The following is a 16950-nucleotide window of genomic DNA, read 5'->3' on the forward strand; positions in this document are numbered from 1 at the left end:
AAAAAGCAAATTTATCCTTTTCTTAGATTTTTGGCAAAATTGGGTGGAATTTTAAGCATAACTAAGGCCATGTCTGTATGTATAGTGCTGCAGTGGCTGCTGCAATGTTTCACTGCAGCGCGTCTGGTGAAGACACCCTATGCCAACGGGAGAGAGTTCGCTTGTCAGCATAAAAAAATTACCTCTGCGAGCGACAGAAGCTATGTCGCTCGGAGAAGCGCTCCCGCTGACATAGCGCTGTGCACACAAGTGCTTATGTCGGTGTAACTTATGTCACTCGGGGTGGAATATTCACACCCCTGAGTGACATAAGTTTTGCTGACATAGGCTGGGGTTCTGAGGAGGAAGACTTTGTGGGGATGTATTCAAAAATTGTGGAGTTGAACTTTATGGTATTGATTACAATGGATATATTTGTTTAAAAGAAAATTAGAACAAGACTACATGCATCTCCAAAGCTGAAGGAAAGTCTGTTGTTTGTACCTAGAACATGGCAGAATTGTTTAAAAACAAAACAGCTCATCCTTATATGGAGATCACCAGGTAATGCTGCTGCAAAGTCAGTGAGACCTTGGCTTATTTGCTGTGTAGGTCCAACTCTGCATATTAATGTTGTCAAGGGGCCAATTTAACTTGCTGGAAGATTCATCTTGCTAACTTGAAGTTTAGAACAATGCTCTTAAAGTTTTCCATTCTCTGTTTGTGGAACTTGCCTGCTTTGATTAATTCTTCCCTCTTGCCCACATTATCTGCCTCTTTTGCACTTCTGTTATCTTCTCCTTGTGTACAGGAGATGTATACTCAAGATGTGATTTAAAAACATAGGTCAACGTGAGTTACTCGGGACAGCCATAACTTTTGGGCTTAATTTATGCAAAAATCAGAGTAGGCAGAGTATAACTTGGAGTTAATAAAAATACTACAGTAGATATACATCCCACTAAATGTTTTATTTAAATTACTGGGCTGCTATAGAATAATTTTATTCAGAGCAATTAGTATACTAGGTTTGAAATCTTAAATAGCAGCACAAATATTTAGATTGCTTTCCCTATCTTTTCTATATGGGCATTTTGTATGCTACTTTGAGTTTCTGGGAATGTTGCCAGTTTCCAAGACTGAGTAAAAGTTATTGGTAAGGAACAAAATAAATATTTGTAGGTAGTTTTAATAAGAGAATATGTGTATCTGATCTAATCCAGAGCATATAAAGAACAGTGGTTTTGATTATTTTTCAATTGTGAATAGTAATGAACTCAAAGGATTTGGAGTTTCTCTTACTATGATTGGGACCATTGGATACGGGGAGTGGAGAAGTTGTGTTCTTTTAATTTCTGTATTGAATTTTCAAAAATTTAAAAATTTTCGGTGTACAAAAGTCCAAATTGAAAGCTCAACCATTTCACCCAGATACACATACAGAAGAGAACCTCCAGGAGCAAATCTCTTCTGGTGTGAGGGGTGTAGAGGTGTCAGTCTCCTTCACATCACCTTCCTCAGACTTTGTAGAAGGTTCTCTAGTTGGGTCTATGTGTCCCGTCTGGGAAATCTACACACAGTGAGAAATCACCTTTAAGAGGGTGTTCCAGAGGAAGCTGTGTCCTGTGAGAGATACTTTAAAAATTCATCTCCCAGTGGATGATAGGAGGGGATGCAGAGGGGCACAGGGCCAGTGTAGATCATCCTGTAATTTGGCCAGGTGACCTAGATCTGTTGGGTTTGGGAGCAGGAGTCTCTGTTTTTCAGTTGGAATGGGGCAATTGGTTTTCCATACATGACTGACATTTACATTATTCACACAGTAGAAATATAAACATTTTTAATCTGAATCAGAGCAGTGATCCATCTATTCTACTGTTCTGTCTTCTCTGACAGGGACTAGTAGTAGCTGCCTAGCAGAAGGTGCAACAGATCCTGAAGTGGGCAATTAAGGAAGAACTTGCCCATCTAATGTAACAGTGGGTTGGTTTTCTAGTTATCCATATCTAGAGTGACCATATTTCCCTATGCCGAATATGGGACACCTGGTAAAATTACTCATATTCAAGCGAGTTTAATGGCAATCAATCAGAACTTTGCAGTACAAATGTTCAAATTAACATCAAGTTGACTGAGCCCCTGTTAAAAAGAAATACTGCATAGTTTGATTCTTTTTATTTACCTTCTTATCTTTAAGGCTTTAGGGTTCACACAGGGAGAGGTGACATACACACACTCACGTACACCTTTCTCACACAGAGGGTGACCGACCATCCCTGCCTGGCGCGCTATGCCCTCCATGCCTGGCTGGGCCCCTGGGATGGACCCGCTTCTCCTGGTACCTGGCACTGCGTCTTCCTGAGGCAACACTTGGTGGGGGAGGGCATGCAGGGTCACATTCCCTCCCCCCCCAGATTTCTGCCACAATTCACACCAGAATGTAGCCAGCAGCAGCCTTTCAGCACTGTGCGGGAGCGAAGGGCCGAGAGCTGCTTCCTGCCGTAGGGAAAGAGGAGGGGGAGAAGGGATGACATGGCCCATGTCTTTGCAGCACTCATCTCTTCTCCCCGCAACTCCAGTGTGGCCGGAAGCAGCTTGTCCCTTCCTGCCGCACAGTGTTGAAAGGCAGCTAACACCTCCAGGCAGCTGATGGCCACTGACACAACCAGCCACCTCTGGCTACAGTGCAGGCAGGAAGGGGTTAAGCCCTAAGGATGCATTGTGAACCAGGGCCCAGGGGACCTGACTGCAGGGGCTTCAGCAAACCCAGCCAGAGAGGTGGCTCAGCATGGGAGGGTGCCTGGGGGACTGAGCAGCCCCGCACTCCCTGGGGGCAGGACCCATGGGGAGGAGGGATGAAGAGGGTTGCTAATCCCCTGCTGCAGGGGCTGCTGTGAAGCCTGCAGCTTTGGGGCATGAACAGGCTGGAAATCGCTTCCCCCATTCCAATCCAGAGCTTAGTTGAGGAGCGGAGAAGCTTCTCCGTGCCAGTGCTGTGTGGGGCTTTGGCACTTGTAGTGCTTGGCTTCTCCTGGCCAGCACCCTAGGCCAGAGGGTATTGGGCTTTCCCAGGGTGCTGGCCCAGCCAGAGGCAGTAGGGGAAGGAAGGAGTCTGCCAGCCAGGCTGTTGGTGAGCTGAGTGCTCTGCCCAGGGGCTGGTTCTCCGCACAGCGCTGGGAGTGGGACACGTCCCACCAGGGGGGATATGGAGGAGCAGCGGGGCTCTGGGGGCTGAAGGGGCAAATCAGGGAGAGGACAGTGAGAGGGAGAGCATATAAAGGGCTGATGGGTGGGCAGCAGAGGCGACACGCCCGCCCGCCCGCACCAGCCACTGCAGCTCACAGCGCGCAGTCAGTGCCAACCGGAAATGGGACGGGGGGGCGGGACCCTGCCGGCCGAGAGCTGGCATGCAGTGGGGCTGTGCTGACGGATCACCAGGGAGAGTGGTCAGCCCCACATGCTGCATCTTTGCCCCGCCACCAGCTTTGCACACCCACCCCCATCGTTGGCCACTGGACCCCTCCACTCACTGCTGGTGGGTGGGTGGCTGGCAAGCAGGGATCCAGCCAGCAGCAGGACCCGCCAGTACTGATGGGGATTGGGGGAGAGGGAGACAGAAAACATGGGACAATTTGCCCATTTTTAAGAAAAAGTCAGGACACCTGCAGGAGGGCTTAAATACGGGACTGTCCCTTTAAAAACAGGACGTCTGGTCACCCTATCCATATCAGTATTCAATCCTTTTCTGAATCCTGCAAAACTCTTGGTTTCAGTGATGTATTGTGGCAATGAGTTCCCCAGGGTTTTTATTTATTTTATATATATATATATATATTTAAGCATTCCTTTTTTTAGTATTAATTTTTTTGTCTTTCAGTTTCATCGACTTAAAGCCCTTTGAAGTCAATGGGAGTTTTCCCATTTATTTTATAGGTTTTGCCTTTATACCTCCTCAAGAGACAGTAGACTGGATCACCTGATTTACCTTCTGTGTTCTATTAAGTCTTTTGCATATCTTTATCCCATCCTTTTATTTGTCTCCTCTCTAAACTGAATAGGCCCAGTCTTTTCAATCTATTTTCATAGAGAAGTTTTTCCATATCTCTAATAATTTTCATCACCCATTTCAGAACCCCCTCAATTTCTTCTGTATACTTTCTGAGATGGGGTGTACTAGATATCTACAATATTAACTTGCCTCTGGTGTTCCAGGACAGTATCTGAGTTTATTGAGAGATTGCATGATTTCATTAGCACCTCAGCCGACCCCATTTATTCTTAAATTCCTTCAGAACTCTTGGACAGATTTTCCATCTGATCCTGTTGGCTGCTTGTTCCCTAATTTATCAGTTTGTTCCAGCACCTTGTTTTTTCACATCTGAATCTCTGACAACACCGCCATTTTATTACCTTAAAAGAGTAGGTTCAGGTTTGGTATACTCCCAAAAATTAACTGTGGTGGAGACTGATGCAACGTCTTTATCTTCCTCAATAATTTCCTTTACTGCCTAATGATCCTGTGGGTCTACTGTATCTTATGCAGGCTTCTAATGTCTGAACTAAAGAAAAATAATCTCTTTATATTTATTTGTATATCTTTGACTTTCCTCATCAAATTCCATCTAAGCCAAATTTCCATCTTATGTATTGCTTGCTATGGTTTACACTTAGTTCTATTGGTTTCACTAACGTAGGATTTATATATCTTAATTACATTCTGCTTCGTTTCTGAGCAGCTTGAAAGTATTCAACCGAAAAAAATCCCTCAGTTTTTACATAATGAATTACTTTTAAACTGCACATTAAAAAAAGACACAGGAGCATTTATCAGGATGTTTGTGGGCTCAGTGGGGGTTATGTGTTAAAAAAAATATTTTGTGGAATGGCTTTGTCCCATGACAGAGATTTAGAAAGCTAAGGATTCAGATTCCAGCTGAGATTCAGGCCTATAATCTTGTTTGAAATGTTCCCTTTCATAATGCTACTTGGCTGCAGTATATCTGTAAGTTGGGAGCAGTGGAAAAGAAGCCGGCTAGAGTCTTTCCCGCAGAAAAGACCATCACCTGTTGGGGCCCTCACTGAGAAGTGCTCAGGGACTATTCCAGCAGCAACAGCAGCAAAAGCAGCAGCCTCTGAAAGTACTGCCCACCATTCCATAACGGATACTTGTACTTCTGGAATGCACTTCATTTTTGAAAGGAACTTTGTACTGTAAAGAAGTCTAGTTTTCTTTCTTTTCTCCTGGAGGCTGCTTCTGGTAGTTTTTAAACCTGCAGTTTAAAAGTTTTCAAGGAAAGCTTGTGAAGTAGGCAGGGACAATGGAGGAAAATGAAAGCCAGAAATCTGAGCTGTGCCTGGCTTGTTCAACAGACAGCAGACAGATGAAGGGTAAGTAACAGAATCAGTCGAAGATGGAGTTACATTTAAACATGTCCCTCATTGCTGCTTTTTATAACTAGAGGTAGAGAGAATAAAAAGTGTGCTTCTTGTGCATGTGACTTTTGAAGGCTTGCCTGATACTTTGGGGATTTTTATGTTTAACTTTCTCTTTAGAGAGATTTTTATTTAATAGCTAAAGCAGAGTGTATATTGATGTCACATTTTGTGACACATTAAGCAATGTGATATGGAGTGTGCTACTTCCTTAGGGAACGATAAATACTATCGGCTGCCTTTTAAATTTTCTATACTCCCAACAGCAGAAGCAGAGAAACACTTCATTTTATAGAAGCAGTATTGAGATTGTTGTTTATTTTTCAATTCCTATTTTAGAACACACAGATCTACAGTAGATTGTCATGAGATTAATTTACTTTGTGTGAAATGAGTTGGGTTGATTTTTGGAATGAAGCCAAGAAATTATGAGCATGGTTTTCATGTAAGGTCAGCTGTGGTGCATTTGTACAATTACCATTGCACTGTATTTTGTCTGAAACCTAATGCAAACAGTTTCCTGATGAATTTTTATGTAGGGTATTCCACTCTGTACAAACATTCAGGTGGCAGGACAGATACCTAATCTAAATTTATCTCTTATAAGTATTTATAGAACACCAATCATGATAGCTTTTGTGAACACTTCCAATACACATGCACTTATTGTATTTCTCATACAGATTTCAGTGAAACATATATGCTCCTGTGTTTGTATAAAATAAACATAATATGTTTGGTTATAAATGGTAATTGAAAATATATTTTGGTATTTCACAATATTAAAAGTCAGTAATATCTGTGACTATCATATAGGTGGCATACTCAGAAAAAGCATATAATAAACAAACAAAACTCCAGTGTGGTCATTAATACTGTTTGATATTCTGCCAGATCATAGCAAATATGTGAGCAATGGGTAACTCATAGTCCATCCATATCATTTGGATGTGTGTATGTGCACACCTTTGTATGTACAGAGAATAAAATGTTCACTAAAATGTGTTCCTGAATTGCAAAAAGAAATAACATTCTATTACCGTACTACTCATGCAAAATATACTGAAATTCATGTGATGGTAGAAAGCAGAGGTCAGTCTGGACCAGCTCCTGAAACTGGAAGATCCAGGTCACAACAATTAATCCAAAAGATTATCATGATGGAGTATCATGGACATACCACTTGTAGGCCAAAAATTAAGTTAAGTTAATTTTTCCTGTCAGTTTTCTCCATTAAATTATATTTCCTATAGTGATGGATGAATCTCAGAAAATTTTTAATTTGGGTTTAATTCAGATTTTCAAGCCTTTTGAGCACTATCCCAGTCCCCACAAAGCCTTTATCCAGTTATACAACACACCCCATTTGCCTACCCTCCACCTACCATGATAGCAGACCTTCTTAGAGGAAGGTCCAGCAACCCACTTATTTCTCAGGTAAAAGGTCTCCTCTTCAAGAGCATGACAGGCTTATCATATGCCTATCTCTCACATCCTCAGAACATTCTCTCACCTCCCCCCTTTAAAGGGTGATACATTTATCCTCCTCCTGCCTACAACCCATGCAGTCTTCTAGGGACAATCCGATGATCCTTTACCCATTACAAAGTTTTTAGGGGGGATGGTTGTTACGCTGACTCTTTCCTCAGTGCCCTCTCATCCCATATGTATTTTCTAAGGTATGGAAAGCCTGCCCATTCTGCTGTTCAGTAGTAGCAGGATCCAGAAACTTGCTGTTGGATTACGCTGCTTCTGACCCTATGATCTTTGCATGCACCCGGAGCTAAAATGCCCCAGTGTGCATTGTAGTATTTCACAATCACTGCTCTTGCCTTCCCCCAAGGTGACCTGCCACCAGGTAAGAAGTGCAAGGGAAGTACATTTAGGGGGGGATTTGGGAAGGGGATCTCTAATGCAGACATTCCAGAGCTTCAGAAAGGGTTAGAGTTCAGTTTGTTTCAAATTTCAGGCGGGAGTGTGTGTGTTATTTTATTCAAATTAGTTTGCCGGATTCCTAATCAGCATAAGTTGTGCACCAAAAGAAAGCAATAGGGACTGCAATGTTTTGTAGTATGTTACATGTCTGTCAATGCCATGAAAAGAATGTGTCACGTAACATCTGTATTAATAACCTAGCCTAGACATGGCAAAGGTAACAATTAGTTTGCATTTGTTTCCTGTCAGTAATGTGTGGGGGGAAACTGTTACATTTTGGATCATTTTAGGAAGTGAATGTTTTTCTCTCACATGCAGTGCTAGAAAAGGCTAACAGCACCATGCATTTTGGTTCCTTCTTGAAGTCTCCATATATAACAAATAATAGTAAAACACTTAGGTGTTTCTGAGTCTCTTCATGCTGACAGATATCTCTAAGAACTCAAGTGAGGAGTATGGATAGGTTTTGCATGAGATGTAGAAGCAGGATTACAAATTTAATGAACTTTCTGCTGTGTTTTGTGTTATACAGGTTAAGGTATATCTACACTTATGGCAGTGTGTAGAGTACAGACACTGCACACCCAGGTAGCATGAGTATAAACAGGGTCGGTGGAGGGAGCGAAGCCGGTACAAATTACCGGGGCCCGGCGGTCCGGAAGGGGGCCCGGGGCCTGGCTTCTCCCCTCCCCCCTTGTCGGCCCTGTTTAGCTGGTCCGCCCTTGCTATGGGGTCTGAACCTGCTCTCAGCGGCCCTGGGTATAAATAACAGTGTAGACAGTGAGGGACAGCTTAGGCGAGTAGAGTGCCCTACATGCCTGAACCCTAGGGTGTGTACCATACACAGCTCTCTACATGCCCAAGCATGAGCTATCCCTTCCCCCTCAGGGGGGAGGGATAGCTCAGTGATTTGAGCATTGGCCTGCTAAACCCAAGGTTGTGAGTTCAATCCTTTAGGGGGCCACTTGGGGATCTAGGGCAAAAACAGCACTTGGTCCTGCTAGTGAAGGCAAGGGGTGGACTCAATGACTTTCCAAGGTCCCTTCCAGTTCTAGGAGATGGGATATCTCCATTAATTTATTTATAGTGCCTGCCATGTCTATACTTCTGTTTTTAGCAGTGTAGTCTCTCATTGTCTCCCTGCAGCCAAAGCCTTTCCTCACTGCAGCGAAAGGCTCTGTAAGCAAGGAAAGGTAACAATTAAAGGCTCTGGCAGCTCCCCACTACTGGAGCCTTTCCCTGCTGCCAGAGCTTTCATAGAATATCAGGGTTGGAAGGGACCTCAGGAGGTCATCTAGTCCAACTCCCTGCTCAAAACAGGACCAATCCCCAACTAAATCATCCCAGCCAGGGCTTCGTCAAGCCTGACTGTAAAAAGCTCTAAGGAAGGAGATTCCACCATCTCCATAGGTAACCCATTCCAGTGCTTCACCACCCTTCTAGTGAAAAAGTTTTTCCTAATGTCCAACCTAAACCTCCCCCACTGCAACTTGAGACCATTACTCCTTGTTCTGCCATCTGGTACCACTGAGAACAGTCTAGATCCATCCTCTTTGGAACCCCCTTTCAGGTAGTTGAAAGCAGCTATCAAATCCCCCCTCATTCTTCTCTTCTGCAGACTAAACAATCCCAGTTCCCTCAGCTTCTACTCATAAGTCATGTCCTCCAGCCCCCTAATCATTTTTGTTGCCCTCCGCTGGACTCTTTCCAATTTTTCCACATCCTTCTTGTAGTGTGGGACCCAAAACTGGACACAGTCCTCCAGATGAGGCCTCATCAATGCCGAATAGAGGGGAATGATCACATCCCTCGATCTGCTGGCAATGGCCCTACTTATACAGCCCAAAATGCCGTTAGCCTTCTTGGCAACAAGGGCACACTGTTGACTCATATCCAGCTTCTTGTCCACTGTAACCCCTCGGTCCTTTTCTGCAGAACTGCTGCCTAGCCACTCGGTCCCTAGTCTGTAGCAGTGCAGGGGATTCTTCCATCCTAAGTGCAGGCCTCTGCACTTGTCCTTGTTCAACCTCATCAGATTTCTTTTGGCCTAATCCCCTAATTTGTCTAGGTCCCTCTGTATCCTATCCCTACCCTCCAGCATATCTACCATTCCTCCCAGTGTAGTGTCATCTGCAAACTTGCTGAGGGTGCAGTCCATGCCATCCTCCAGATCATTAATGAAGATATTGAACAAAAACAGCCTCAGGATCAACCCTCGGGGCATTCCGCTTGATACTGGCTGCCAACTAGACATGGAGCCATTGATCACTACCCGTTGAGCCCGATGATCTAGCCAGCTGTCTATCCACCTTATAGTCCGTTCATCCAGCCCATACTACTTTAACTTGCTGGCAAGAATACTGTGGGAGACCGTATCAAAAGCTTTGCTAAAGTCAAGGAACAACACGTCCACTTCTTTCCCCTCATCCACAGAGCCAGTTATCTCATCACAGAAGGCAATTAGGTTAGTCAGGCATGACATGCCCTTGGTGAATCCATGCTGACTGTTCCTGATCACTTTCCTCTCCTCTAAGTACATCAGAATTGATTCCTTGAGGACCTGCTCCATGATTTTTACAGGGACTGAGGTGAGGCTGACTGGCCTGTAGTTGACCGGATCCTCCTCCTTCCCTTTTTCAAAGATGGGCACTACATTACCCTTTTTCCATTCATCCCGGACCTCCCCCAATTGCCATGTGTTTTCAAAGATAATGGCCAATGGCTCTGCAATCACATTTGCTAACTCCTTTAGTACCCTCAGATGCAGCGCATCCGGCCCCATGGACTTGTGCTCATCCAGCTTTACTAAATAGTGCTGAACCACCTTTTTCTCCACAGAGGGCTGGTCATCTTCTCCCCATGCTGTGTTGCCCAGTGCAGCAGTCTGGGAGCTGACTTGGTCGTGAATACAGAGGCAAAAAAAAGCATTGAGTACATTAGGTTTTTCCACATCCTCTGTTACTAGGTTGCCTCCCTCATTCAGTAAGGGGCCCACACTTTCCTTGACTTTTCTCTTGTTGGAAACATACCTGAAGAAACCCTTCTTGTTATTCTTAACATCTCTTGCTAGCTGCAACCAGGGCCAACTCTAACTTTTTTGCCGCACAAGCAAAAAAAAAAAACCAAAAAAAAATGAGCGCCGCCCCACCGAAACAAAAACCCCTGAGTACCGCCCTGCCAAACCAAAAAAAAAACAAAAACCAAAACCAAGCACCGCCCCGCCAAAACGAAACAAAAAAAAACGGAGCACTGCCCCACCACCCCAAGATTAGCCGCCCCTTAGAAGGTGCCGCCCCAAGCACGTGCTTGGTCAGCTGGTGCCTGGAGCTAGCCCTGGCTGCAACTCCAAATGTGATTTGGCCTTTCTGACTTCACTCCTGCATGTCTGAGCAATATTTTTATACTCCTCCCTGTTCATTTGTCCAAGCTTCCACTTCTTGTAAGCTTCTTTTCTTCTTCGAGTGATTGTTCACGTCCATTACACATTAGGTGTGCGCGCGCCGCGTGCACGGACGTCGGAAACTTTTTCCCTTAGCGGCTCCCGTCGGGCCGGCGGGGCCCCCACCTTCCCGCCAGAGTGGCGCCCCGCTCCAGGGTATATATATCCCTGCCGACCCGACCCCTCCAGTTCCTTCTTACCGTCCGTGGCGGCGTTGGAACAACTCTGTCTCTCGTCTGAGAGTGTCCCTTAGCACATTAGAGTTATCTAGCAGTTATCAGTTAGTTGTGTAGTGTTTAACCAGTAGTTAACAGCTCATTAGAGTACTTAAGTTTCCTGCTGGGGTTGTTTGTTCAGCCCCGGCACCGGCTATGCCCGTAGGTCACAAGCCAGCAGGGACTACGGTCAGTCACAATGGGGCCAGCCGGGCCAATGGCCATTCTGGACACCCTGGGCCTACCACCAACAAGAGCCCCCAGCGGGAGCCTCGAGATCCGGGCCATTCCGGTACCGATCCCGCTCCCCGCGGCACCGTCCGCCGTCGTATAGGGAGGCAACGGTCTCTAGACCACTGGAGCGGGAAGGAGTGGACTCGGCACCGAGTACGGTACCGTCCCAATCCCACGCGGCGGGTCAGGCCGCAGAGGAGCAATTGGCTGATGCCGGATTGCAGGACAATGAGGATGGGCAGAAGGCCCCGACCTCTTCCTCCTCGCCAGATGAGGCGGTAGCGGGCACACTGGTGTCCGGCCCTCCCCCGATTGACCATCGGGCACACCAAGACCTGCTTCGCCGGGTAGCCCTCAATCTGGGCTTGCAAGCGGAGGAGACCATAGAGCAGGACGACCCCATGGTCGATATCCTGAGCCCAGAGGGCCCCTCCAGAGTCGCTCTCCCGATTATACGGACAGTACAGTCCAACTATAAGACGGTGTGGCAAACACCGGCCTCCAGTGCGCCAACTGCAAGGGGAGTGGAGAGGAAATACTTCGCCCCATCTAAAGGGTTTGACTTCCTCTTTCTACACCCGTCCCCCTGTTCGCTGGTGGTCTCGGCGGTCAACGAAAGGGAGCGACATGGCCAGCAAGCTCCTGCCCCCAAGGGCAAGGAAGCTAAGAGATTGGACCTATTCGGGAGGAAGGTCTATTCATCGGGGGGCCTGCAACTGAGGATCGCCAATCAGCAGGCGATTCTAAACAGGCATAATTTTAACTCTTGGGCATCAGTCGCCAAGTTCAAGGACTCCCTCCCACCGGACGCTCACCCGGAGTTCACGGCCCTGGTGGACGAGGGAATGGCAGTGGCCAAGACCTCCTTACAGGCCGCACTGGACTCAGCCGACGCTGCGGCAAGAACAATCGCGTCGGGAGTCGTGATGAGGCGTTCGGCGTGGTTGCAGGCTTCAGGTCTCCCGCCGGAGGTGCAGACCACTCTGCAGGACCTCCCGTTTGAAGGTTCGGGCTTGTTTTCCGACCAGACGGACGCCAGGCTACATAGCCTTAAGGACTCACGAGCGACCCTTAAGTCGTTGGGTATGCACACGCCGGTAACGCAGCGTAAGCCCTTCAAACCCCAGCCGCCGCAAAGGCATTACCACCCTCGGCCCCGACACAAGCCTTACCGCCGTCGAGGCAGGGATAACAGGCGGAGACGTAACAATACGCCTAACCAGGGCCAGAATCACGGCCAGGGCAAGCCGCAGCCGGGAAATAAACCAGGCTTTTGAAGCTACGCCCGAGGACAGCGTACCACTTCATATACCGGATCCTCCTTTGGGTTTCAAGGACCGTCTGTCCCAATTCTACCGGGCCTGGTCGCGCATAACATCGGACCGCTGGGTCCTGCGCACAGTGAAGGCGGGCTATACCCTCCAGTTTTCCTCGCCCCCTCCCTACCATCCCCCTTCCCCGTCCCTCTTCAGGGACCCTTCTCACGAGCAACTCCTCATACAGGAGGTACAGACCCTTCTCGCTGCAGGAGCAGTAGAAGAGGTCCCTCTGGACCTAAGGGGAAAAGGATTCTATTCCAGATACTTCCTGATCCCCAAGGCGAAAGGAGGCCTCCGTCCTATCTTGGACCTGCGCGATCTAAACAAGTTTCTGATCAAAGCGCGCTTCCGTATGGTCTCCCTTGGAACTATTATCCCATCCCTGGATCCGGGGGATTGGTATGCTGCCCTCGATATGAAAGATGCCTATTTTCACATCGCAATCAATCCGGCCCACAGGCGTTTTCTGCGCTTCGTCGTCGGACAGCGCCATTTCCAATTTACTGTCCTGCCCTTCGGCCTGGCGTCAGCTCCACGGGTGTTTACAAAGTGCATGTCCGTGGTAGCAGCCTTCCTTCGGAAAAGAAGGATGCGTGTGTTCCCGTACCTGGACGATTGGCTACTCGAGGGCAGGTCGGAGGCCGAGGTCCGATCTCACGTGACGCTGGCCTTGCAGACGTTCGACAAGCTCGGCCTCCGGGTCAACGTGCCCAAATCCACGTTAGTCCCCACACAAAGGCTGGACTTTATAGGTGCTACCCTGGACTCGGTAACGAGTTTACCAGAGGCACGGTTCATGTCAATTCACGGGGCCGTAAGCTCGGTCCAAAAATTTCCCACGACAACGGCAAGGTGTTGCATGCAGCTTCTGGGGCATATGGCAGCCTGCACGCACGTGGTCAGACATGCCCGGCTGAGACTCCGGCCTTTACAGTTGTGGTTCGCCCACACGCATCGCCCCAACAGAGACCCATTGGATCAAGTAGTCACGATCCCGAACCAGGTGCTCAGCTCACTACGCTGGTGGCTCGATCGCCAGCAGGTGTGCGAAGGGATCCCCTTTGCTGCCCCACAACCCACTCTGACGTTAGTGACAGACGCATCAGACATGGGCTGGGGGGCGCACCTGGGGGAACTGCGGACCCAAGGGCTGTGGTCCGGAGAGGACAAGCTGCTTCACATCAATCTGAAGGAGCTAAGAGCGGTTCGCCTCGCCTGCCAGACCTTCCACGCCTTCCTAAAAGGTCACAGCGTGGCAGTCCTGACGGACAACACTACCGCCATGTTCTATATAAACAAGCAGGGCGGGTCCCGGTCTTCTCCCCTCTGTCGCGAGGCACTCCAGTTATGGAACTTCTGTATAGCCCATGCGATACACCTCATCGCGACGTATCTTCCGGGAATTCAGAACGGCTTAGCAGACCGCCTCAGCCGATCCTATCGAATGCACGAATGGACACTGAGAGGAGACGTCCTGCATTCGATCTTCCGGAAGTGGGGGTTTCCCCGGGTGGATCTATTCGCCACCAGGGACAACAGCCAATGCCCTCAGTTCTGCTCGTTCCAGAACCTCAGCCCGGGATCATTAGCGGACGCTTTCATGATCCCATGGGGAGGGAGCCTAAAATATGCCTTCCCTCCATTTCCACTTATACACAAGGTTCTTCTCAAGACCCGCAGGGACAGGGCAACGATCATACTTATTGCCCCAGCCTGGCCTCGCCAGCATTGGTTCATGTCTCTGCTGGAACTGTCCGTAGCCGATCCAATCACCCTTCCCCTCCATCGCGACCTAGTCACGCAAGACAAAGGTCGCCTACTCCACCCGAACCTGTCTTCGCTTCATCTCACGGCATGGCATCTCTCTGGCTGAACGATGCAGAAGACAGGTGCTCCCACCAGGTTCAGCAAATCCTCCTTAATAGTAGGAAGCCCTCTACAAGGGCAACATACCTGGCGAAGTGGAAAAGGTTCTCCCACTGGTGTGAGCCTCAACGCATACGGCCTTTACAGGCCTCGGTTCCGTCCATCTTGGACTATTTACTGCACCTCAAGAACCAAGGGCTTGCGCCCGCCTCTATTAGAGTTCACTTAGCCGCTATTTCGGCTTTCCATCCGGGAGAGTTGGGAGTGTCAGTATTCTCCAACCCCACAGTGGCCCGATTCCTCAAGGGGCTGGAAAGGGTGTTTCCCTACTCACGCCCGCCGGTTCCGATGTGGTTTCTGAACCTAGTCCTAAATAGACTCATGAGTCCTCCCTTTGAGCTCCTGGCCACTTGCTCCCTCACGCACCTCTCGTGGAAGGTGGCGTTTCTCGTGGCCATCACGTCGGCCAGAAGGGTATCGGAATTGAGGGCCCTCTCGTCGGAACCACCCTATATGGTGTTCCATAAAGATAAGGTGCAACTTAGGCCGCACCCCAAATTCCTCCCAAAGGTGGTGTCACAGTTTGCCTCCCGGTGTTTTTCCCAAAACCCCATATGGATCCTCACCACCGCAGCCTACAGACCCTAGATGTCCGAAGGGCGTTGGCATTTTACCTGGAGCGGACCAGGTCGTTCCGCAGAACACCCCAGCTGTTCATTGCGATTGCGGAACGTATGAAAGGCTTGCCTATCTCGACACAGCGCTTGTCGGCATGGATTGTGCATTGCATACGCACTTGTTATGAGCTTGCCAATGTTCCGGCCCCGGTTATCCGGGCCCATTCGACTAGAGCCCAAGCGTCCTCAATGGCCTACTTGGCGCAGGTCCCGATCCAGGAGATCTGTAAGGCAGCCACCTGGTCGTCCATACACACGTTCACAGCCCATTACGCGATCCATCATCAGACCAGAGAGGACGCGATGGTCGGCCGGGCTGTGTTACAGTCAGTTGTACCTTGACTCCTACCCACCTCCAATGGTAAGCTTGGGAATCACCTAATGTGTAATGGACGTGAACAATCACTCGAAGAAGAAAGAACGGTTACTTACCTTCTGTAACTGTTGTTCTTCGAGATGTGTTGTTCACGTCCATTACACTTCCCACCCTCCTTCCCCTCTGTCGGAGTCTCCGGCAAGAAGGAACCGGAGGGGTCGGGTCGGCAGAGATATATATACCCTGGAGCGGGGCGCCGCTCTGGCGGGAAGGTGGGGGCCCCGCCGGCCCGACGGGAGCCGCTAAGGGAAAAAGTTTCCGACGTCCGTGCACGCGGCGCGCGCACACCTAATGTGTAATGGACGTGAACAACACATCTCGAAGAACAACAGTTACAGAAGGTAAGTAACCATTCTTTTTGTGTTTAAGATCAGCAAGGATTTCACTGTTAAGCCAAGCTAGTCACCTGCCATATTTACTATTCTTTCTACACATCAGGATTGTTTGTTCCTGCAACCTCAATAAGGATTCTTTAAAATACAGCCAGCTCTCCTGGACTCCTTTCCCTGTCATGTTATCCTCCCAGGGGATCCTGCCCATCAGTTCCCTGAGGGAGTCAAAGTCTGCTTTTGCTGCTCTCCTTTCTTCATTGTGTCAGGATCCTGAACTCGACCATCTCATGGTCACTGCCTCCGAGGTTCCCATCCACTTTTGCTTCCCCTACTAATTCTTCCCTGTTTGTGAGCAGCAGGTCAAGAAGAGGTCTGCCCCTAGTTGGTTCCTCCAGCACTCGCATCAGGAAATTGCCCCCTATGCTTGCCAAAAACTTTCTGGATTGTCTGTGCACCGCTTTATTGCTCTCCCAGCAGATATCAGGGTCCCCCATTACTGAAGTCCCCCATGAGAACCAGGGCCTGTGATCTACACACCACAGTGACAAGTGTGAACGCAGCCTGCTTTTCACTGTGGCATGTAGCTACACATACCCTAAATTCCACAGCAAATATGGACAAGGCCTGTATTGTATCCTCAAGGAAGTGCTCACAGCTGCTATTGTGACCCTTATATTAGGGGGTTTGTGTGTGAAGGGTATAGACGTAGCCATGTTTATGCCTAATACTCAGACGTCTGAGATGGCCCTTGTTCAACTAGAAATACAGAACATCTTTTTGCCTGGCACTTCCATTTCAACAAGTTCAGAAATATAATATCTATATTTGGTGTGTGATGGATTAAAAAATGCCAGATTATCCCTCTTACTGGAGATTCACTGATGTGGGTGCACAGCCTACAGAAACCTTTTGAACATTGATGCATTTGGAAGAGCCACATTTCTTTATTGCAAACAAAATACTCATTTTTACCACTTCTTTCAAACAAATCTCAGTGCATCTGGTGGTAGGATTTCTCCCTGAGTTTTCAGAAAGCATCATCACAAAGTTATTGAGGTTGGGAGTTTTTGTAATTAAGTTACACATGGAAAATTTGCGTTGTCCAATAAACCTCAACGTGTGGCTGCAGCTCTGATGTTCTGGCG

At 48.1% G+C, this 16950-nt stretch overlaps 1 protein-coding gene across 7 annotated transcripts in view; it reads left to right on the forward strand.

Moving 5' to 3' along the window:
• Nucleotides 1-5180: 5180 nt before the first annotated feature.
• Nucleotides 5181-16950, forward strand: part of KIAA1217 (KIAA1217 ortholog) — a 259459-nt gene continuing 247689 nt past the window's right edge. For 2 of the 7 annotated variants that reach the window (XM_054020697.1, XM_054020698.1), the window contains exon 1: nucleotides 5186-5367. In XM_054020697.1, coding sequence (XP_053876672.1) covers nucleotides 5298-5367 — 70 coding nt within the window. In that variant the 5' untranslated portion in view covers nucleotides 5186-5297. Of the gene's footprint in view, nucleotides 5368-16950 lie in introns of all 7 variants that reach the window. The other 5 variants (XM_054020702.1, XM_054020700.1, XM_054020699.1 and 2 more) reach the window with 5 other exon arrangements.

The sequence above is a fragment of the Malaclemys terrapin genome, chromosome 2, assembly GCF_027887155.1.
Source record: "Malaclemys terrapin pileata isolate rMalTer1 chromosome 2, rMalTer1.hap1, whole genome shotgun sequence".
Taxonomy (NCBI): Eukaryota; Metazoa; Chordata; order Testudines; family Emydidae; genus Malaclemys; species Malaclemys terrapin.